A 23,715-nucleotide genomic window follows, 5' to 3' on the forward strand; every position below is an offset into this window, starting at 1 on the left:
ACTAAAAAGTGAGGACACACAGGGTGGGGAGACTGGGAGGATAAGGAATGGGATGCACAAGAAAAAAAAGTTTGCAACATAGCCCTGTTGTGTCACAGTTAGAACACATGGATCCAGTTCATAACTCTCCATTCCAGGCATTCTCCAGCAATGAAGGCGTTCTTCTGAGAACTGAGGACAGAAAGATTTTTCTCACTCCCCATTGCCTGGGAAGATGTTAAGGCAGAAGTAATCAAATCTCATGTTTCAGCAGGTCACCTAATTGTGGTAGACTTCATGAAGGGAATTTCTACCCTCATACACAATGAGCTACCTGGATCACAAGTGGTTGGGTTGGGTTTTTGGCCTCCCTCTGAAATGGCAGGTACTGACCAACAACAAAGGCAGGATGCCAGGTATGACGGACCATTGGTCCAGCACAGCACATATTTTATTCTTAGGCCTTACCTACACGTAAAAGATTTACCAGGATAACTGTACCATCAGACCCTCATAGTGGAGATGCAGTTTATACTGGCATAAAAGTCCTACTGCCAGTATAGCTTATACAAGTTCCCTGAGTGAAAACTATCCCAGAAAAAGGACCCTTTTTGCCAGTATAATCTACACTAGGGCGTTGGGGTATTTCAGCAAAATAAATAAAATAAATCATACCGCAAAACTGACACAGCTATGCCTGCATAGCTTGAGACCAGGCCTTAGAAAGAAACCAACACCAGAAGAAAAAAGGAGGCACAATTACCCACTTGCATAGTCTGTGCCAGGTATGAAACAGTGTGACGTTCTACATGTTTTGCATACTACGAATAAAAATGTGTTTTTGACTGAACAACAATAGAACACCAGCTGGTATCTTTCTTAACATTAGAAGGTACAACAGGTTTGCTGAGTTATCTCCATTCTAAGGAGAGTAGCTTATATGGGCCTATAAATCTTATAGAGTTTTATATTGCAAATAGGTTTCCTCATGATTAAAGCTTTAAAGTAGCTTTCAGAAGGTAATAATGAAATAATACCACCACCACCACCTAGCTCTTAGATAGCGGTTTTCATCTGGGAAGCTGTTTGACCTATAGCTCAGTTCCAAAATAGAAAGGTTACTGCAAGTGCCTTGTTTCCAAGAGGAATAAGAAATGGGACATGATGAAACTATGAAGTTTGAATTTTTTAAATTTTGCTGACAAATGAATATCAAGTGACTGGTTTTGTTGCTGGGGTTTTTCCAATTAGTTCTTTTTATATTGAACTTTCTGTAAACTGGTGACAAAGTTATCCTCAGCCCTTTCACCCTGTAAGACAATGCCAGCTTCCTCAAACAAGCAGATTTTTTGAGGGGGAGAAGGATGGTTACAGACTTACGGGCTCTGTGGTAGGCAAAACAGTGAATATTTTTTGAATTGCTGATTTAAGCAGGATTTTTCCACAGAGACACTAATTAAGGATGAATTAATTTGATCCTGATTGGATGAGGCTGCAAGGCTCCAAGGTAGGTCTCATCTCTGATTTGTCCAAAGATACTGGAAGGAAGCGCATCAAGGCTGAGAAAGTCAAGATTCGCAAAAAGAAAAGGAGTACTTGTGGCACCTTAGAGACTAACAAATTTATTAGAGCATAAGCTTTCGTGAGCTACAGCTCACTTCATCGGATGCTGTAGCTCACGAAAGCTTATGCTCTAATAAATTTGTTAGTCTCTAAGGTGCCACAAGTACTCCTTTTCTTTTTGCGAATACAGACTAACACGGCTGCTACTCTGAAACCTGTGAAAGTCAAGATTGTAAGCTATAAAAATCAAGGGGAAAGCCGAGAATCCTTGCCATTTGGGTCCACAAGCCACTTCAGGGAAGACTGACCTTCCTGAATCTCCAAGACTAATCACCTTGGAGAGACAAAGTCACAACATCAACAAAAGGGCCACTCTGGCCTCTAATCAGTCTTTCCCTGTACCCAAAGCAGGCCCACTAGCACATAGCACTGTATCAGTGGAACATTATCATCGGGCTACTTGACTGCAGATTCAGCCCCGACACTATGAGAGCAGATGACTGTAAGCGCTGAAGAGTCTGCAACACCCCATTATCTCAAATGTTCTATTTTCTATTTTTATTCACTGGAAGACATCCCACCCTTTTTATTTTTAGGGGTGAAATTGAAAGTGTGGCCATGTCCATGTTCCCCAGGTTTAAACAGACCTAAGTATGGTCTCATAAAATTATTCAGAATGCATTCTATGTTTAAACATCTTGAGAAGCTTGAGATTGCGTGTTGTAATTTCTGGTAAAGAAGAGTTGTCAAACTTCTTAACAAGAGTGTTTATTAAAGTCTGTATTATATCTCTGCAGGGACTAGGAGGAAAGGGTTAGCCACCACACAAGAACTGAAGTCTAACAAGGAAGCTTTAGAATTGGCTCTGAGTTTGTGGTCCAGACTTTAGATAGTAATTCAGTTTCAGTATTAAATGTATTTAACCATTCAAGTTATGTATTTGATTGACATTAGTAGAATTCTTTAGTTAAGATTTATAATCAAATGGACATCCACCTTCATCTTAGAATTTATAAGGATTGATTATTTATGGTATTAATTTAAAGATTTAATTCTAATCCAACATCAAGACTAATTTGTTAATCTGACCTTGAGTTGACAACTGTATTCATAACTGGAGTTTAATATTAATACTAGCTTAGCTTTAAGTTATACGTTTCCTTGCTTTTAATGAAGTTTATAAAGATACACAAAGTCATATTTCTTTCTACAAGCTATGTGGGTCCAGAACCTTTGAGGGCCTGGAGTGGATACCAGATGGTCAACTTAAAAGTCTGACCAGCTCCCCCGATTAGTCCTTGGTTCTCACAGTGCTACACTAAAAGAAAAGGAGTACTTGTGGCACCTTAGAGACTAACAAATTTATTTGAGCATTGCATAAATATGCTCAAATAAAATTGTTAGTCTCTAAGGTGCCACAAGTACTCCTTTTCTTTTTGCGAATACAGACTAACACGGCTGCTACTCTGAAACCAGTGCTACACTAAAGTCTTATTCCTCCTCTTGGCTTGTCTACACTAGAAAGTCACACTGCTTTAGCTATACATAGAGGTTAAAGCAGCACAACCCCTAGTGTGGACACAGTTATATTGGTGTAAAGGTGATTTATACCAGCACAGCTATTCCTATTTGGGAAGGGGAATAACTCTGTTGGTATAAGACATCTTATACTGGTAAAACTGTATCCACATAAGGACATTTACTAGTATAACTATCTCTATAAAAAAAGTCAACTCCACTAACCAAAAGAGTAATAACTGGTAACATTTTTGTTTACACTTAACAGTGACAACAATAAGAAGTTTTCCCCTAAAGTAAGTTTCAATTCTTCTCTTAGCTATCCTGATATATTCCATACAACATACATCATTCAGGATTATCTTATCCCCTAAGCAAGCATAGACACAACTATCCCATACGGTTGCCAGTTTTGGTTGGACCTACTTGTGAAGGTTTCATCACATGATAATCTTTAATTAAAGATTAATCTTGAATTCCTGGAGACTCCAGGACAATTCTGGAGGGCTGGCAACCCTACTGTCCCATGACAAGCAGCGCTTACCCCAGCCCTGAAGGGGCTGGGGAACACATTTATAAATCAATAATGAGTAGTCGAGCCTGTCATATTTGCATGATAGCATTAGAACCAATTGTTGAACGTCCCATCTGCTGGCAGGCATATAGGAATGTGTGTGTGGTGAACCCAGGAAATTCATCTGACTCAGACATACAGATTTAGTCAACCCTGATAATCTGCTAATGCTGCTAAAATAAGTATTTTTTTTTTTAAAAAAAAAAGCCAGCTGGCAGGTTGCATCAGCCCATGAGCTGAACGATTTAATCAAAATGTAGGCATTCATTTCCATCAAGCACTCAAATGAGCTCACAGCTTTATCACCTTGGAATGAGAGTAGTAGGGCTGCCTGGGAAAACAAAGGCAGCAGCAATTGTATGGAGGCAGCCAGAAAGATCCGATGGATAGGGCATGAGAGAAGTACACAGGACTCCTGGGTTCTTTTCCCAGCTCTGCTACTGGCCTGGCCTGTACCCATGAGCAAGTCACTTCAGTTCATGGTATCTCAATTTCCTCTTCAGTACATGTCTGCTTTTATAAAGTACTCCACAACCTATAGGTGGGAAACAACTAAGTCTGACCTGGCTTTAGCATCGCTACTTTGGCAACTATCAGCAGACTAAAGTCTGGAGGAGAGCTACAGGCTGGAGGACAGCTACAGGCTGTTGGTGTTGCAAAGGTCACTAGGGGCATGAAACCTAAGGAAACCATACTTGTGATTTTCCTCCTTATGAAACCAGAAGCTGGACAATGCCCTCCCAAGCTGCAGTTCCTGTCTCCAAAGCATGTTTTAATTCACCTCTAACACCTGTGCATTACCGCACCATGGGACTCGGGCAGTATATGCAACTCCATAGATTGGGTGAAATGTGCTGGACTAATCACTCTGGAGAATAAATCCCTTCACCATACTGCCCCCCATTTCAGTACGTCTGTTTCTGAAAGGAGTGCACAGTTCATTCCTTAGGTGCTAAATTAGTGTCATTTGTAGTTGGAAACATTACATTCACACAGAACCATGAATGGGAAGGACTACCTGAGCTGGATGGGATTTGAACTGGCAATCCTAGAGAAAGGATGTGTAGCTGCATTGCCAATCTGCAGAGACATCCAGTATTCCCTGTTAGTTTAAGGCATGGTTACTCTAGAAAACAAAGTCAAAGCAAACACTACCACCCACCCCAACTCAGGGACTGTGCTCATAGAATAAATCCTCCATATAGTTTGCTGCAAATTTAAAAACAAAAACAAAAACCACATTAATTATGTCCTTTTTAGAAAATAAAAAATTTCCCACAAAAAAAAAAAAACAACCAACCAACCAACCCCGCTTGGTCATGTTCCAAAATTTTTAATGAAAATTTTAAATTGTGATTATCATCAAAAATATTACAAAAAAGAAAATGGATTTTCAGTAAATGAGAAACTTGGATTATTGTTTCAATAAAAATCACTAGTTATTATTTTTTGCAAAAAAGAGAGAGGAGGTCTGATTTGAACCCTGCAAAAGAAACAGCTATGATTTTTAATTTTTTTTTTAGACCAGTTCTAGTCCTCCAGGCCTTTCAGCTCAGGAAAAACATCCAGGACAAACTGTTTCACCCATCCCACTCTGACTCAAGAAAGGGGCATCATCACGATGAACTAAAACTGCCTCTGATCCAAACACCTGTAAACTGTGGGGAAGTTTGACTCCAGACTCACCCTCTAGATCTGCTTACGAGTCATTCACTGATCAGTATCTTCCCAATCCTGCCCTTTTCCCAATCTTGATGCTCTCTAAGCACTTCAGGAGAAAGCATTTAGCTCAAACCCTATGACAAAGTGAAGCCAGAGGAGTAGATCAATCTTGCATCTCATTCTGAGAGACAGCAGAGCAAAGGAAAATGTGTGAAGCCAAAGACACCTACTGTGTCACTTTCAATAAGGAAGGCATAAAACATGTAATGTAAAGGACAAAAATGGAGTCAAACCAGTATTCCAAGGCTGAAAAGTCAATGAACTTTATCCTTCCAGACACCATCCCACCATCCTCATTAGAGTTTCTAACGTATTGTTTAAACAACTTTGGCTGATTAGGACTAGACACTGTTTCAACCTGGCAGCTACAGAATCATGAGTCATGCCTGTTTCCAGCCTCCTCTCTCTAGTCTTCATTTGCTCTTTTCTCTGATTTTCACTCTTCTTCACCATTTCTCCCCTTACATCTGCTCCATTCGCCCTACGGCTACAGGCCCTGCTCTCAGCAGCCCTCTCTAAACTGACAGACCGTACCATCATTGATGGAAGCCAACGAAGGGAGATTGCACTGCCTGATTAAAACATTTTGGTGGCTACTCTACCAATCTTGACTCACTCCCTCTTCAGTAACCCTGAGCACTCTCCAAGGCTGCAAAGCACTGCTGTCATTTGGAAGACTGAAGAAAGAATGATTATCATTGTACAGGACTACCATTGTAACATGCCGACTGTGTGACACCTCTTCCATTAGTAGGTCATCCACATAGAGGATAAGGAGTCTAATACTACTAACAGCCAGCAGAGTTACTTCTGTAGCTCAAGTGGCAGAAGCCTGAACTTTGGTGCTGAAGATCCCAGTCACCAGCAGTGCTGAGCATTCAAGGTGGGGAACTGTGTTACACAAGCATTAAATTACGGAGGGCATTTTTTTGGTCAGTACCTGGTGAGTTTTGTTCCAGATGCTACAGAATGCATGGGAAAGAGAGAAAACATGATCTTCAGAAACAGGGAGACAGACACACAAAGGAAAAAGAGAGCCCGACTGGCGATGTGCCAGTTTGGCACAAGGTCATTAGTCACTCACTGCAGAGTAGCTGGCAGCATGGTTTTAAGGTGCAATACGGGTCTCCTCTCATGTGGTGATGTAGGTGCCATGAATAGTTTGTTTAAAAAACAAAAATTTGTATCAAGTTGAGTGTTGTCCAAAAGTCAGGTCACCATCCAAACCTATAGGGAAGTGAGGGTAAAAGGAATGCACAGGACCAGAAATACAGGACAGAGAAAATTTTCCCTAATGAAGCTGTAAAGATTTTTACTGAAACCTGGAGTCAGGAATCTCCACCCATCACCCCAGGGCAGCTAGATTTGCAGAGATACAAGTTCCATTAATGCAGCTGATGCAAGAGATATTTGCACACATCTCTCAAGCAGCAATAAGAAAATAATCCTTTCAGGATCCAATGCAAGAGGAAACCCTAGAACTACTGTTTCTCCCTAGAAGGCTGTCTCTCTTATAAAGACTGTCCATGTTAACAACTCAGTCCTATCTGCTGAAGGCCACTTACAACTCCTCTTTAATGATATATATATTGCCAGCAGAACACTAGTATTTGCCAGCATGCCAGCTCAATGAATGCTTATGAGGGCATGCATGCACATAGAGAAGGCCTCCAAAGGGTTGATGTGAAATGAGGGCAGGAAGGTTGGTTTGGGATTGTTATTTCCTTTTACTTCTGTGTGACAATAGCAAGAAAGCCCACATCTGGGACCACCGAAGGACCACTAGATCAGGGGTTCTCATTCTTTTTCTTTCTGAGGCCACTCCACATGCTATAAAAACTCCATGGCCCACCTGTGCCACAACAACTGTTTTTCTGCATATTCAGTTGATTAAAAGCCAGGGCCGACATTAGGGAGTAGCAAGCAGGGCAAATGCCCAGAGCCCCAAACCACAGGAAGCCCTGTGAAGCTAAATTGTCCAGGATTCAGCTTCAGCCCCAGGCGGCGGGGCTCAGGCTTCGGCTTTCTGTCCTGGGCCCCGACGAATCTAACGCCAGCCCTCCTCTCTGGTTTATTTTGGCAGACACCCTGAAACCTGCTCGCAGCCCCCCAGGGGCCTCCGGACCCCTGCTTGAGAACCACTGCACTAGACTAAAAGACCTAAGGGATGGGGTTTTCCTGTCTCTCCTGTCTGGAATTCTGTCAATAGCCATGACCCCGTAACCCCCGATCATACAACATTCAGCATCCAAAGAAGCTGCCTGTCCTTTTCTGTTATCCAGGGACCTCCATAATCCAGCCAGGGCTAGGAGATGCTTTGTTTTTGGGCCACATAACATACAGGCTTCAGACCACTAGTTCTGTAACAACTAGGGCCTGGTCTGCACTAAAAAGACCAATCAATTGTAAGGGTCTCTCACTTAGAACGTGCCTATTGTTCACGCATAAATCGGCCACAGCAGATCATCTGCTAGACAACAACTGGTGGAGTTAAGCTGATAATTTATAGGGTTAAGCCCTGAGTCCAACTCGTTATCTTTCAGATGCTTGTACACTATTGTAGGCACAACAGACTGGCACAACTAGGATGCCATCAACTCTGGTAGTTATGCATCTTTGATGGGGGTCAGAGCTGACAGTCCCCTCAGCTGACTAACCTCACTAGTGCACCAGCTGAGAGCCCACCACCACCACCTTTCATGGTAATGTGGGGCAGGGGTGTGGCCAGAAAGAGGGGAACCACATGTGGGACATTTGCGGGGAGAGAAGGAAATTTCCATAGGGAGCAAGGAGACAATCTCCTCTAGGAAAATCAAGATGATGACAGCTGTCCCAGATGACAGCCAGCCCACCTGAATCAGTGCAGGCCACCTTGGTAGGGTCACAAGGCCAAACCTTCTATTGATTCGGGTTGGCTGGTGTGGATATGCTCAACTTGACAATCTGGGGTAGACAAGGCCGTCCATGTAGAAGATTGTTTCTAGGGATATGTCTACACTGCAGCTGGGAGCTCACTGCCCAGCCAAGGGACACGGGGACACACACACATTCACACACACACACACACACACCCTAAAAATAGAGTTGATGTTGCAGCACAGGGTTGGCCACCCGAGTACAAGCCCACTTGACCCCCGGCTCCAACCTCCATGCATGCCATAACGTCCACACTGCTAGCTCTAACCAAGCTAGTGCCTAGCTGTCAATCCGGGCTGCAAGGCTCACTCCCAGTTGCCGTGTAGACGTACCCTAAAGGACTTTCAGAATTGTTGCACCTCGTCTACACTGGACTAGTGAGCTGTTTTCCTTTAAACCCCATGGTGGGGTTGAGAGAGAGGGGTGAGAGTCTGCTTTGGGCCAGACAGTATGAGAAAAGAGGGAAGAAGAGAAGAGGGAACGGAGAGGAGTTTACTTGAGTGCTCTCAGGGCAACTATAATTATTACCAAGGTTCAAAGGGTTCAAGTGAATCAGTCAGGCTGAGGTGACCAAAAATTAAAGGATTTTATTCATGCAGAATTAGAAGCAATATTCTTGGTCTCTCTCCTTCAGTGTAGCTCCTACTTCCTTTGCCAGTATATTGATAATATAACACTTCGTGCTTCCATGGTACCTTCCACTTCAGGAATTCCTTGCCTCAAAGATGAGTTAAGCCTCACAGTATTATCACGCTCCTTTTAAAATGGGGAACCTGAGCCAGAGAGTGGCTAAGTGACTTGCCCAAGGTCACGTAAATCAGTGGCAGTGCCAGGGACAGAACGCAGATGTCTTAAATCTCTGTTCTGTCAGGATCCTGAGCAAAGGTAGGCAGAACAGTGGCAGGAGCTTGGGATTCCAGAAGCGCAGCCAGGGGTCAGAGCCAATATCATGGTCAAGAGTCAAGATGAGGGTCAAGCCGGAGTCAGAAGTTAAGCCAAGGGTCAGAGAAGGAGACAGTGAGGAATCAGACTGAGGATCAATACCATATCAGGATCCATGTTATGGTTCCAGGGGTTTATTGGGAGTCAGAATCCAAGTCTGAGCCAAGGTCAACACGGGGAGTTCAGGAACAGAGAAGCAGGGCAGTTTTGGCAGCTAGTTAGGAATCTGCATTGTTGCCTGATAGCCGTGCAGGCCCAGGTTCAAGTCCTGCCAATCCTTACACATCTCTTGCTTTAACCATTAGAGCAGGCTATAGGTTCTAGGTATCCATTAAGGACTAGGGGGGCTCCTACAAAACCTCCCCAACATGCATTTCCATCCACACCATCACATGCTCTGAGCAGACTGGGTGCCTACTTCATGTTTAGAGAGCAGAGGCCCTGAGTTGGGGTCTGAGTTCACCCCCCACCTGAGGTTTGGTCTTATTGGCTACTGAAAATTGACACCAACCTCAACCTAAGCTACTTCCCTGAGTTCAGCTGTCCCTACAATCCCCTCCAAGACCACCTCTTCTTTCCTACTTCCTTATGTTCCAACGAGAGGCACCCACCCAGTTATACTGTGATTGGAGCTATGCAATAGTTATCTCAAGTCTGACTGCAGGGATTTTAAGGTGACTCAGCAGAAGCTGCCCACATATCTATATAGGGTCTTAGAGCCGACCACACTGTTACATTCGCCAGCCAAGACAGATTGTTGCTCTCCCCTGGACAGGTTTGCAAGAAGGTGATGAAATATTAATTATATCTTCTCTGAAAGCACTAAGTACCTCGGTGGAAGCAAAGAATGTGAGGTGTCTCCCTTCTGAGACTAATACAAACCCAGGAAAGGGACTTCCTTACTGCCCTCCTGCAAAACCTTATATTGGAGCACCACGGCAATTTGGATGAACTTGGCCGACTGGCTATGAAAGACAATGGCAGAATTTGCCATTGAATAATATCCACTATCGTTTTCCTGCAGCTGAACTCCAGTGGGATCAAGTGCTGCTAAGTCATTCAAGGCCAACATATGGCAGCATAGAAAGTGGCAACGTCACTGCTCAGTTAGAGAGGTTTAGGTTGTAGTTCTTGTTACCTGTGACCTATTAATTCGAATTATTTAGACTTGGATGGTAAAAGACCCATTTCAGCTTCAGGCTGCCAGATTGAGTTTATATCCTTAAATAAATAAAAAAAAAGAATCAAATGAATTTGATTAGTTTATTCATGAGACGCCTCTGTAGTTTGCCAGGAGCTAAGGGTTGCATAGACAGCAGACAGAAAGAAATAATTTGCAATGCGCATCAGAGAGAAGAATCTAATTAAAAATACTTCTCAAAGGGGTAAAGACAGAGTCTGTTTCCACCAGGCATAGATAACCAGCTCAGCTTATTCTCTCTCTCTCTCTCATTTTATACTTTCACCTTCTTGGCACTAAGGCTGATTACATTATCTAACATTTTTCATCTACAGTGAGTTCTAGCTAAAGCATAGATTTTTGTACCTATAGAATCAGGATACAGGGGGATGCCCCACGATAATATATTAGATCAGTTGCTCATCCACTTATTTGCAGCGTCAAGAAGTTTTCCATTTAGGTGCTGCTTTGTACAACCCCAGCTCTGTATTTATGGTTCCACATTTCAGTGCTAAATAAAGAGCACACTCATGGTTAGGGTTCGGGAGAAAGATTAAAGGTAACAATACCTCTATTGAGTGCTTTTTCCCCCTTATTTTTTTTTTTTACTACACGGACATAGGGAACAGTCACTTGCCCCATGACTGAAAAAACAGCCTTTTCTGGGATGGAAAACCCTCATGTGTCAGCAAAGTAACACATATTTTAATTCCCCCACGCGCCTCCAAATTAATTTCTCCAAATGAAAAACACAGGGAGATTTTCTTCATAGGCACAAAGAAAGTGGTAATGTGGCCAAGACACCCGAGTTAACTCTTTTCTCCTAAAAACTTGTCATGAAATCGTTAATGACCACATGTCGCAGGCCCCAATTCTGCACTACATCACTCTGATTTCACACTAATGTAACTCCACTAAAGCCAAACGTAACATAGCAGCGAGTCAGGACTTCTTTGCAAAGCAAGGGCAACCTTGAGATGTTCTAACAATCCACTAAGCTTCACCCATCAGACAAAGATTCACTCATTCTGGGAGCACAGCTTCAGAAACCGTGGACCTGATATGCAGGGCTGATATCCACAGCTGTGAATGCAGCCGATGAGAGTACTTAGCACCTACAAGAGGTCAAGCCCAAGGCGTCTTGGGTGGGGCACCCAAAAATCTGCTGCCTTTTTTAAAGTGTTAAGTGACTTCCCCAAGGCCACCGAAGTTGTCTGTGGTAGAACCAGGCCTAGAAGCAATTCTTCTGACTGCCAGTCCACTGCCTTGATCACTACACCATCCTTTCCCTGTACCTGGATATCAAACTCCAGGATCGACTGCATCATAATAGATCTTCCCTCGCATTTGCAGTCACATCATTTCCCTGCGGCAGCTACACCAATTGTGTACATGGGACAGTGAGAGTATTTCATGTATTCTTACCGATTTTTAAAGGAGTTGTCTGTCTGCTCTAGCTCTTCACTTCCTCTCCCCACTCCTGTCTGTTCTGTTTCTCTCCACTGGAAAATGGGGTAGAGCCAGCACCATGTGAGAAGCCAATTCTTCTCTGAGGACCACCAGTTACAGTATGTCTACACTGTAATTAAAAACTCATGGGTGGTCTGTATCAGCTGACTCAGGCTCATGGAGCTCAGGCTAAGGGGCTGTTTAATTGTGATGTAGACATTTGGGCTCGGGTTGGAGCCTGGGCTGAAGGACCCTGACAGGGGATCCCAGAGCTTGGGCTGCAGCCCGAGTCCAAACAAACATTTACACCTCAATTAAACAGCCCCTTAGCCCAAGTCCCATGAGCCCAAGTCAGCTGCAGGTATCTAATTGCAGTGTAGGCATACCCTAAGTGCTCCACAGACAATAAATTTGGGAAGCTCTGGTCTAGCTAAAGTGAGTTTTAACTGCTCAGCAATAATTTACAAGACAGCAGGAGAAGAGTTCTACAACGTTGGCTTTAGAACGTTAATGTCATTCTTATATCTGCAGGAAACACACGGTTTGCAACTGTCAAAGGCAAATATGATCTCATTTTCCTTATGGAAAACTCCTTGCCAACCCTTTGCCCAGCTGCTGAAGTGTGTCCGAAGGGGTTTTCGAATATACTCACAGATGAACATAAAGTCACTGAAGAGCGCAAATGGCTTTGGGACACAACGGACTCCCAGTGAAGTTAAAGAAAAGCCAGAGGGAGAAAAACAGAACTCCAGGAGCATATGCAGAGTTTTAGAACTTACAGCAGCGAGGTGTCAATCCGACAGAGGGACCTCCACCACCTTCCCCGGCTCTGTTGACAGAGCATTTATACAAAATACATACTCTCCTCTACTTGAAAAGCCTTCCATGGAGTCCAGCTGCCCACAGCCACTTCCCAAATGACAAGATCCATAGAATCCTCCAGAAAAGCACAGACATGGGAAATAAAGTCAGGTGAATAGTATTAATCTGTAGAACGAACGACCGGAAATTTACTTACAGCAGTCGAGACATGCAGGTTTATTCAGAATGCTTATTTCCAATTATGATTCCTTTTCATGTTTTAATACAAAAACATAATTAGTTACATTTCGCACTCTGCTACAGCAGAGATACCTGCTGAACCAAGCACACGTCATTGGACCATATAACACCACGACCTCACTGCTATTTATCCTTACCCTCCCCTCCTATCATTTCTCTCTTGCATCTCAGCCTAAACTGTAAGCAATTCAGAGACCATTTCTTTCTAGGCCTGTGTGTCTATACAGCACCTAGCACAGCAGGGAGCTCAATCTTAATTCAGTCCTGTAGGAGCCACTGGAATACAGAGTCTGCATAAGACTAATCACAGCACATGTTTATTCTACAGCTTCTGCTTTTTAGGAGAATAGCTTCACTGAAACCCCCTCCCAAAAAAACTCAGAGTATTTCTCCTTTGATCTTAAGGGTAGGTGGGTGATAGTTGTTATTAATAATTTATATTCCATCATCACCTAAAGGCCTCAACCAGGAGGACCCCATTGTGCTACGTGCTGTACAAATACAGTACATGACAGAGGCTATGCCAAAGAGCTTCCAGGTAGGCTATAAGAGGTGAATGAAGTAAGACTGGCATGAAGGAGAAGGACAGGGTAAGCAAAGAATAAAAGTCTGCATTATATACTACTGTCCGGACGAAAGTTTAGAAAGAACACAGCTGATGTAGATCAAGGGTTGTTTTTTTAAAACCCACTTTATATGATCTGTTGGTCTGAAAGTAATTTAAAAAATTCTCTGGTCTGTATTTTAGTTCCACAATGGGAACCATTTGTTTTTGGGGATTGCGGAGTGGGGGGGGGGATCAAGAAGGATAACACTCATGAAGGTACATTTTTCCACATGGGCCACTGTCTAGAAGCCTCTTCTCTTTGACCCAGCAACCTCACGGTGCCCCTTTAAGGTGGGAGCTTTTCCCTCCCTTCAGCTACCATTGCCATAGGAACAGGCAGAGACACACCGCATCATTCATTCGCAAGTGGGGAGGGAGGAAAGGAGAGGCGAGGCAGACACATATGGTGTGAATTAAGAAGGGCAAGTCAATCGCAACACCGAATTTCCTGAGCCGCCGTTTTCCACCACAATGTTAGCGGGATTTAAATTCAGTTTCTTGCGCTGCTTTTAAAAGTCAGCTTCCTCTCATCTTTATGTTTGGGACCACAACAGCATCAGCGTTATGTTTCCCACACTTTGGATTCGAGCATCCACCATTATGTTTTCTCCCCAATTAAGTGTTTCGGTTTTTTTTTTAAACTATTTTAAATAATGAACTTTTTAAATTAAAAAAAAAAGTGACTGGTTAGGCCAGCTGTTTTCTGGTATCTGAGCCTATTTCTAGTTTTGAAAGCATATTTACAGTGACAGTCACTTAACATTTGGCTGCAACACATTTTAAAATCCTTGGGGCAGGTTCTCTGCTGCGCCCAGCTTTGGTTTAGATGTGCCCGTGCACGGCCTTTCAGGGAGCCTTTTACAGCTCCATGATTCGCTGCCCCAACCCCAACCTTGACATGAACTGGGAGCTGCTCTCTCATTCATACCAGCTGGCTACTGTCTCCAAGAGGCTGTGGGGAAAGAGGAAAAGGAACTGGGTCCACTGGCTCAGTGCCTGCTGGGGACTTCCCAAAGCGGGATGTTATCCCTAGCAGACAGCTTAGGGGAGGTTTCTGCTCTCTGAGACCACTGAACACAAACCAAATAGTTCTCAAGTTGGGATGAACTCTCCCAAATGCTGCCATCAGAGGAGTTGCTGTGTTAGTTCGACTGCAGTGAGTAAAACAATTGCCGGCACGGTGACCTGAGCAGATATGCACTGAGCACCAGGATCCTGGGGAATTCAGTCTCTAGTCTCTCAAAAATAAATAAATACCGCAAACTCCACGCGTGTATTTAAAAAAAAAAAAAAACACAGTCGTTGATTGAGTGGGTGCAGACAGCAGTGAGCCAGAGCCATGCACCCTGCTCACTGCGTCTCCTACTCTGATGCAGGCAGGCCAGGCAGCAGGGCCAGGCCATCGTGATTTGTATGACTACATCGAGTTCTACGGGAGAATTCTGCCAAAAGTTCTCAGGGGGTGGGGGAACATCAGTTTCACATGGAGTGACCCATTAGATAGGGGCATCTCTGGACTGCTCAAAACACTTGATGAGTTTGCACTGTCAATCCTGATCTAATGAGGGGGACATGCTGAGTACTGGAAGGGAACTCCTACAAGAGCAGCCCTAGCCAAACAGCCTATGATACACTCACTTAACTGGAGTTTCTGCAATTTCCCAGTTCTCTAGCAGGTACTGGGGAGACAACAATCCCGCATGGGCAGGAGCATAGCCTAAATGATTTACCAAGGCTATTCCATTACTAATTACTAAGATTAAGGACCATATTTTGCTCCTGATGAGCGTCAGGGAGCTTTCACTGATGTTAATATGGATGGAGGGCAGTATGCAGGCCTCAGAAGAACTTGTTTGGGAAGATGAGTTGCAAAACCTCTTGGGATCAACAGCCAGGTCTTTATGGCAAGTATTTGAGAGAATAAATACAAGACAGAAAGCGATCAACTCAAGGGAAAGCAAATCAAGTGGATATTGAAGCAACCAAATACAAAGACATTGTGAAATTATTTTCAAACATGTTCAAATGATGTTAAAATAAGATAGTGAGGCAGAAGGAGAGAGAATGAGAACTAAGATGACTGGATAAAGAAGTCTTTTCTGACAAGGTCTGAACTATACGAGAAATGGCAGAAATGAAAGGCAGGTGAAGGTTGTGTTAAAAAAAAAAGTATGGGCAGAGATTTCGTTGGATAAAGATCTGCAAATTTATTTCAGTGGTATTTGCAACTCAGTTACAAGGGAATTGTTTTCAACCCAGAAGAATGACCACAGACAGCTAAAATCTTCTGAATACTTGTGCAAAACTGTATTTGTGCCAGGGTTCACGTGGCCAACTTGAAAATGAGTTAGGCCAGGTCTACACTAGAAAACTACTATGAGCTATGCCAGCAAACCCACCTAGTGTAACTGCAGCTTACACCAGTATTTTTGTCAAATAGACAATTTCCTTTGTCAAAGAACTGATACTGATCCCCAGAGCAAAATAAACTATGCTGGCAAAAGCACTTTTAGGCTGGCATAACTGCGCTTCTACTAGGGTGTTTGCTGGTGTAAAAACATTTAAAAAAAAATATCACACCCCAACAGACATAAATACTGGCAAAGTTTCTAGAGTAGACCCAGCGGTGTTAGGCATACTTTCCTGAGCAAGGGCCTATGTAGGACAGCACTTAAGCACATGAAGTTAATGCGACACACGTGCTTCTGTGCTGTACGGAATAGGAATGGACTTGTGCACCAGGGCTGTTCTGAACTGGGGACTTAGGCAGCCCCGGTGACTTACTCCAGTCTCCCCCCTGCCCCCCTTCCCCCGGCGCCTTTTTATAAATCCAGTGCAGGACTGTTCCTTCCTCAATAGCTTTTCCTCTGATCCATAAAAATTTCACCAGCCACTTGGGAAGCATAAATAATGCTGAACGACTTAGGTGAGCACTTAACGTGAACAGCCAATAGTCAAAGTCCGTAGCTGCAGTGAGTAGTCCACAAGCGACCTATAGGCTGAGCTATGTTTGCATAGAACATCAGCTTATCATTGTGAATGATGAACAAATTAAGAAATACAGTGACTGCTGGCAGATGATTCGTACACAGCAAAGAGGGCTCTGTTTATCTAATAAATCATTTGCTATGAATAGCTCACCCAGCTCTTCTGGGGACAAGCTTTTTCAGGTCAGAAATTAACATGGGCTTAGAAAGATGTTTAGCCCCTAATCGCTAGGCACTTGGGGAGCATTGTTCCTAGCTAAATCCTGCAGTCAGTTTTTCCAGATTCCAAAATGGTCTACACCAGTTTAGCGGAGAACTGAAAATGTTGGATGCTACCCCACTATTGCCCAGGCAGATCCGTCTATCTAGCTTTTCTAGTGCAACCATCACCATAGCAACCAGGTGCCAAAAGGTAGAAAAAACAGACAGCTCAAAAGCAGTAGCGGAAACTTTAAAATGGTCAAGAGATTGCCTAGGACTTACCCAGACCAACCACTTTGGGACCTGTCATCTTCGTCTGTTAAAATTACCTTTAACTTTTTATTCTAGTACTGTTGCAAGGGGATACAGTCGCAAAAGATTTTGTGCTCCCTTGCCCAATTCTTCTGAACGTTTGGTATCATGGTAAATGCTTATTTCCCCTCCCCACCACCCCAGGAAACAAATAAGACCTGTCTCCAAAGTTAAAATGAACCACAGCATTCATACTCACTTGAATTGTGATTTACTTAGCAATACTTCATTGTATTCTTCCCCCTTTAGGCATCTATTAAAGCAAAGTGCTCATTACCATGATGCAACTGGTTTAGCCTAGAACAACAAACTATCTCTTTTAGCCCATATCATAAATATAAAAGGGAAGGGTAAATACCTTTAAATCCCTCCTGGCCAGAGGGAAAACCCTTTCACCTGTAAAGAGTTAAGAAGCTAAGGTAACCTCGCTGGCACCTGACCAAAATGACCAATGAGGAGACAAGATACTTTCAAAGCTGGGGGGTGGGGGGAGAAACAAAGGTTCTCTCTGTCTGTGTGTTGCTTTTGCCGGGACCAGAGCAGGAATGCAGGTCAGAACTCCTGTAAAAAGTCAGTAAGCAATCTAGTTAGTTATGCGTTAGATTCTGTTTTGTTTAAATGGCGGATAAAATAAATTGTGCTGAATGGAATGTATATTCCTGTTTTTGTGTCTTTTTGTAACTTAAGGTTTTGCCTAGAGGGATTCTCTATGTTTTGAATCTGAGCTCTCCTATTCCTCACCTCCTTTCCTTCCCTCACCCCTTCCCACTACTCAGCTTTCCTGTCACCCACCCTCAACCTTCTGCCAGCATCCTGTTCTCTCCCAAACCTCCCCACCTTCCCTCGACCTGTCTGCCCCTCGCCCTGTTTGTGCATGTGGGAATAAACCAGGAGTACAAAGTAATGTAATGTCTATAAAATCCCCTAACGCCTGCATAATCCAGTGATCTCATTGTCTGATACTTGTAATGCTTGTTTCCCGTTTCTCAATACCTATTTGTGGTGTCCTTACCATCCCTTGTCTCTAGTTGGATTGCAAGCACTTCACAGCAGGACCTGTCCATTCTAGTGGGACCACTGAACGGATAACAGACTCACCAGGACACGATCTCCAAGCCGTAAGTCTTTATCGCCCTTTTTCACCGACCCGCTGTCTGACAGGTTAGATCCAGATTCGTTTCCGGTTTTCATGGTGCTGTTCAGGACGCTCTCCCTCAGGGGGATGATGCGAGTGGAGAGAGGCGGTGTAGCCGTCCCCGAGTGCAACGACAAGTTCTGAGTTGTCAGGGACTCCACAGAATGGGCATCACTGCCCGAGCCCTCCGCCACGGGCTGGCGGGTCAGCTTGGAGGGCCGTGTAAAAATCCCCTGCAGTGGCTGGCACTCAAAGTAACGTACACCCCCAACGGAGCCATCATTCTTACCCACCGGGTCATCCAGAACAACCCCTGCCCACTGGCCGGGGGCGAACTGCGTCTCCCCAAGATACTGGATCACGCCTGGCTTCACTCCGTTCACCCAGACCCGTTCGCCCACCACGAAGTCTCCCAGGAAGTCATCGCCCACCTCAGTGACCTTTGATCCTGACTTCTCGGTGCTGGCAGTGGAGGTGGGACCCTGCTTGTGCAAAGGTGAGCCTGCAAATTGAAGGAAAACAGGACTTGGTGTGATGTGAAGCTAGATTACTAAGAAAGTTTATTAAAACTAGAAGATCCAGTACCATCATTCAGGTTACATATTTATACACAGACACAGGTCACAGACAAAGACTGGAGAGACAGTGGTTACTTACACATCTGGAACACTGACCCACCTCTGCAGCTGAAGAGGGGAGTTATTCATAAACAATTCAACTTCAGCCCAGTATCTGCCTCGTCGTACACATTATTAAGAACCGACCTGTGTCTGTTTCCTCATTCACAGGAGAAGAGTCAGAAATAAAACAACTTACTACCAATCTCAGAGCAGCATTGGAAGAATATGAGGGTAGGTAATTATTGCATGTATGATGCTCTGCAGAAGTAGCACTAAGAACGTTAATAAAGGGCAGCAGAAGGAATCCTGGCAGGTGCTCAAAGGCCCAAGGTAGCTCATTTTCCACATCTCCTCAGGGAGGAAATCACTCCTATGAAAAATGGGAAATCGGTTTTCCCTGGTGGTGTTAGGGCAATGCTCACTATATGCAAAGAGTTAACAGGTAAAGCACTAGTAGATGGCGCTCGAGGGTGTGTAGCATAGCTCATGGCTTTTGTAGGACCACTAAAACTTGCTGTTGTCGTGCACTGCAAACGGCTTTCTTTGTGTGGCTCTTTGCATCTGGCTTGTAAGAGATGCAGCCAAGACTCGAAAGTAAGGGGACCATCTGGACTAGTCTCAGTATAAGAAAACAAAGACGTCAAAAAGCCTAACTCCATCCTCTCGCACTAACAGCTGTAAATCCACAGACTTCACTGGGACTGAAACTCATCACCCCAGAGCTAGATGAAATCCAGAATAAGGAACTTCCTTTACTGGTACTTTACTGGATTCAGACAAGTAGAAGGATGACTTCCCGCACCACTTCCGTACCAGGTGAGGAGTGGGAGAGCAGCAGATGGTGCCAGGCAGTGAGAGAAGTTGAAAAACCATCAGATCACACCTAGAGATTTCTTATCTGAAACCCCAGATATGTAAGTAAATTAGGGAATGTCTAGAAAGATGCAATTAGGTTTATTTCTGTTTATTTCTAATTGGCTTGTGGACTCCTCTGTGCTAACCCCAAATGCTTTTTGTTTTGCTTGTAACCTTTCTGCTGGACCTCAAGAAGGTTATTCTTGATGTTTAAATTTTTTAAGTGGGTTTTTTAAAATCTATCAAAAGCCTAAGTTCCAGATGTATTTTCTTTCTTTCTGTTTTTAATAAAATTTACCTTTTTTAAGAACAGGATTGGATTTTTGGTGTCCTAAGAGGTTTGTGCATGTTGTTAAATTAGCTGGTGGCAAGAGCCGATTTCCTTTGTTTTTCTTTCTCAGCTCTTCCCCAGAGGGTGCGATTTAAAGGGCTTGAGGGTACCCCATAGGAAGGAATTCCCAAGTGCGCCCTTCTGGTTTCAAAGGGGTTTTTTGAATTTTGGTGGTGGCAGCATCTACCCATCCAAGGTCAGAGAGAAACTGTAACCTTCAGAGCTTTATACAAGCCTGGAGTGACCAGTATTAATTTTTAGAATCCTTGTGGGCCCCCATCTTCTGCACTCTAAGCTCCAGAGTGGGGAATCAGCCTTGACAGCATAGATGGTAAAGCTCCCTTTGAAGTCAACAGGAGTGCTGAATTTAATCCATTGTGCTGTGACTTGCCCAGTATCACACAGCAAGTCATTGTCAGTGGCAGGATTAGAACCCACAAGTGTTTTGATCTTCACCCTGTGCCACCTCAACTAATGGAAGAGGTTCAAATTGTTCCAGGAAGCAGTCAGACTTGTGAGCGCTTACCTGAAACGACCTGCAAACCTTGCTCAGGTTCCCCGCTCACTAGCACTCAGCCTCTACCGTTCCCTTCAGCTTTTTCAAAAGTAATGGGCATGACAGGTCAAGTGCCAACTTCTGGAAAGTTCAAACAACAAAAATGCCCCCAAACCAAGATGCCCCCAGCTTTGCCAGAGGCATAGCGGAGCAATAAAAACAAAACCAGCAAAGATGCTCTACTCAAATTCTGCTAGAGCTAAATGTACTCCCTGTGGAATGTAACGTTTCTGCTAAAACAACCAGCACGGAAATAGTTCTGAGCACTGACAGTTATGTGATCATCAGGCTTCTGAACCAACAGACAGCCATTGCAGTAAATGAAGCTCATGCGCTTCTGAGAGCTATTGTGTCAGTCTGTCTGCAGACTCAGGTAGAGAGCACTGCATCTGGCCACACGTGGATCAAAAAAAAAAAAAAATTAGGGTCCAATCTTGCAAAATGTTGCTACTGAGCATAATCCAGTTAAGGTCATTGAGAAAAATCACTATAATAAACTCTATGGACCATCCAGAGAAGGGGTATCACATAATCGGACCCTATTCTTCATGTTAAGTTTTTAGATGACTAGGCCCTTCAATTCTGCAGAACCTGATAGGACCAACAGAGGAATGCAGTAAGTGTCTAGCACAACAACCCATGATAGTGCAGCCCATTTCCTTGAAGTGTAAATACACTTCTGCTCCTGGGCTGTTTTCCATTCTGGTTTTCAACCCTGCTCTGAAATTTGCCCATCCTCAGATGTTTTCTCTTTAAAAGGTTTTTATAAATGCCTTACATTACTTTCAAGCCCATGTCTCTCCCATTCTAGTAATAGCTTGCACATTAAAGGAATACTGACAAGTAGGCTATCTCCAAGAACTAGCTTTTCTGTTAAAATTTTTTTGCAAAACAAGATTTTCAGGCTTTTTATTACATATTTAAAATACAAAGAGAGGTTGGGGTGGGGGGGGGATGTTATTTGTTTAATTACCTTCAAACATTTACCAGCTGGAAAACAAAACTATCAGCACTGGATTTGTGCATGAGAACCTTGAAGTGAAACTAACTGTAAACAGAAAATAAAACCAACCATTCTAGTTTAATGGCCCACAAGTGCAAGAAAGTAAATGAATAGTATAAATAAGGAACAACAAATTACGCTGTAAAGATTCTTTCAGTTTTAATAATCGACACGTATCTATCTATTTATATTTATATAATCTCGACAGGGATGTTTAATAAAGTGCAAATTAAAAGCATAATTTATATTCCTGTTTCAGACCTGGATTCAGTAAAGCACCTAAGCACATTCTTAAGTGCTTTGTTGCATCATGAGCCTTAGACACTGGCTTTACTGAAGTGTCTGGATTCATGGATGATCAAAGCAGTTTTATTTCAGTGTATATCCAAGTCCATCCCTATAAAGCTTCAGTACTGCACTCTTTGCACTCCTGCAGGGCTTGTCAACTAGGGACCAAAATGAAGTTTACATTAAGCCTCACAACATCTCTGTGAGGTAGCTATTATTACCCCCTTTTTACAGATGGGGAAACTGAGGCACAAAATGGACTACAGACTTGCCTAAGTTCACACACACACACAAAGTCAAAGGCAGAGTTGGAAACAAATTCTGGAATTCCATCTGCCAATACACCAGCACACACTAACTCCTGCTGGCCGCATATATTCATAACAACTGACTTGTCTATGAAAGACAAAACAATCATTGGAATCTTTCCTGTAGCTGATACTGTGTCCACCAGGAGAGAGGAGAGCTTAGCAGGACTTTATCCAGCCTCAGTTTTAGATCCCTACTAAATAAAACTGTGGCAGCGGAACTACAGTAATTATGTCATTTCAGTCACACAATCTAATGACCATAATCTAAATGCAGCAAATAATTAGGAGAGTTTGAAAGGAAGCAGACTCCTGAACAGGGCTAGCAGAACAATCTCACAGTTGGGGCTATTATTATTTGTTCGGACTGGGTGAATGGTTCCATAAAAGAGTTCCTCATTTTTCACCATGCCTATACCGAGGGAGTGCATTATATCATCTGCGCTATTTGTATATAAAATAATTATCTGAACCAGCACAAGCATAAAGTGAGTAATCATGCTGATCACATGATGAAAAGATGTCCCTTCCTCATCCTATTCCCCCAACTGTTTGTCATCTACAATTTGAGAAGCAAACTTCATAGCAGGGACTGTGTCTTTCTAAGATTTCCATAAAGCCCCTAGCAGACTTTGGTGCTCTGTAAAATATTAACCAGGAGAGGCATACAGGTTCACAATAGCCAAACTAAACCCAATCTTTGCTGTTTCAAATTTAGAAAAACAGGGTGGATGAGGCAATATCTTTTATTGGACCAACTTCTGTTGGTGAGAGAGATGAGTTTAAACAGACCACTTCTTGAGTCCTGAAGAAAAGCTCTATGTAAGCTCAAGAAAGCTTGTGTCTCTCACCAACAGAAGTTGGCTCAATAAAAGACATTACCTCACCCACCTCATGTCTCTAACATCCTGGGACCAAACACAGCTACAACAACACCGCACCCAGTTTCAAATTTGACAGCCTCAACCCTTAATTATCAGCACAATTCTAGGAAGATCAGAACAGCCAGACAAGTGGATAATCCAGTATCCAAGCCATTGATGCTTTAGAGGCAGGTGCAGGAAACCCTGTGTAGGCAATTATGGGATAAACTGCCCTCATGGAATGTTTCCTCCTGACCCTCAATAGATGCAGGTTGGCTTACTCCCTTGAAGCATGAAGGTTTCTACCCATTTCATTTAAAAAAAAAAAAACCTATTTACCACTGTAACTCTGGATAGTCTTGTTCTCTATGACACTACTCCAGAGATGTCTGGGAGTCCATCCACAGTGTGGAGATGACCTGAAGGGGCCAGCAGTATGGAGAAATGGCTGGCTACAAAAGGCCAGCCTTCTGGATGCCTGTCCCCAGAGCACAGGGAAAGTCAACATCGTTCCCATGCTCTAAGCTTGCCCTCTACTAGGGTGACTAGATGTCCCGATATTATAGGGGCAGTCCCGATATTTGGGGCTTTGTCTTATATAGGTGCCTTCTACCTCCCACCCCCATCCCGATTTTTCACTCTTGCTATCTGGTTACTCTACCCTCTACTAGGAGGGTGTTGTGACAGGATTGTCTGGTGAGTTTGAGACACGGATCACCGCCCCCCCCCCTTTGGAACTCCATG

At 43.5% G+C, this 23,715-nt stretch overlaps 1 protein-coding gene across 13 annotated transcripts in view; it reads right to left on the reverse strand.

The window, feature by feature from the left end:
* CLIP2 (CAP-Gly domain containing linker protein 2) overlaps positions 1–23,715 on the reverse strand; it is a 149,548-nt gene that overhangs the window by 52,217 nt on the left and 73,616 nt on the right. For all 13 annotated transcript variants that reach the window (XM_043499379.1, XM_043499382.1, XM_043499380.1 and 10 more), the window contains one exon: positions 18,111–18,649. In XM_043499379.1, the coding sequence (XP_043355314.1) occupies positions 18,111–18,649 (539 nt within the window). The remainder of the gene's footprint in view (positions 1–18,110; positions 18,650–23,715) is intronic.

The sequence above is a fragment of the Dermochelys coriacea genome, chromosome 17 (genome assembly GCF_009764565.3).
Source record: "Dermochelys coriacea isolate rDerCor1 chromosome 17, rDerCor1.pri.v4, whole genome shotgun sequence".
Lineage (NCBI taxonomy): Eukaryota > Metazoa > Chordata > Testudines > Dermochelyidae > Dermochelys > Dermochelys coriacea.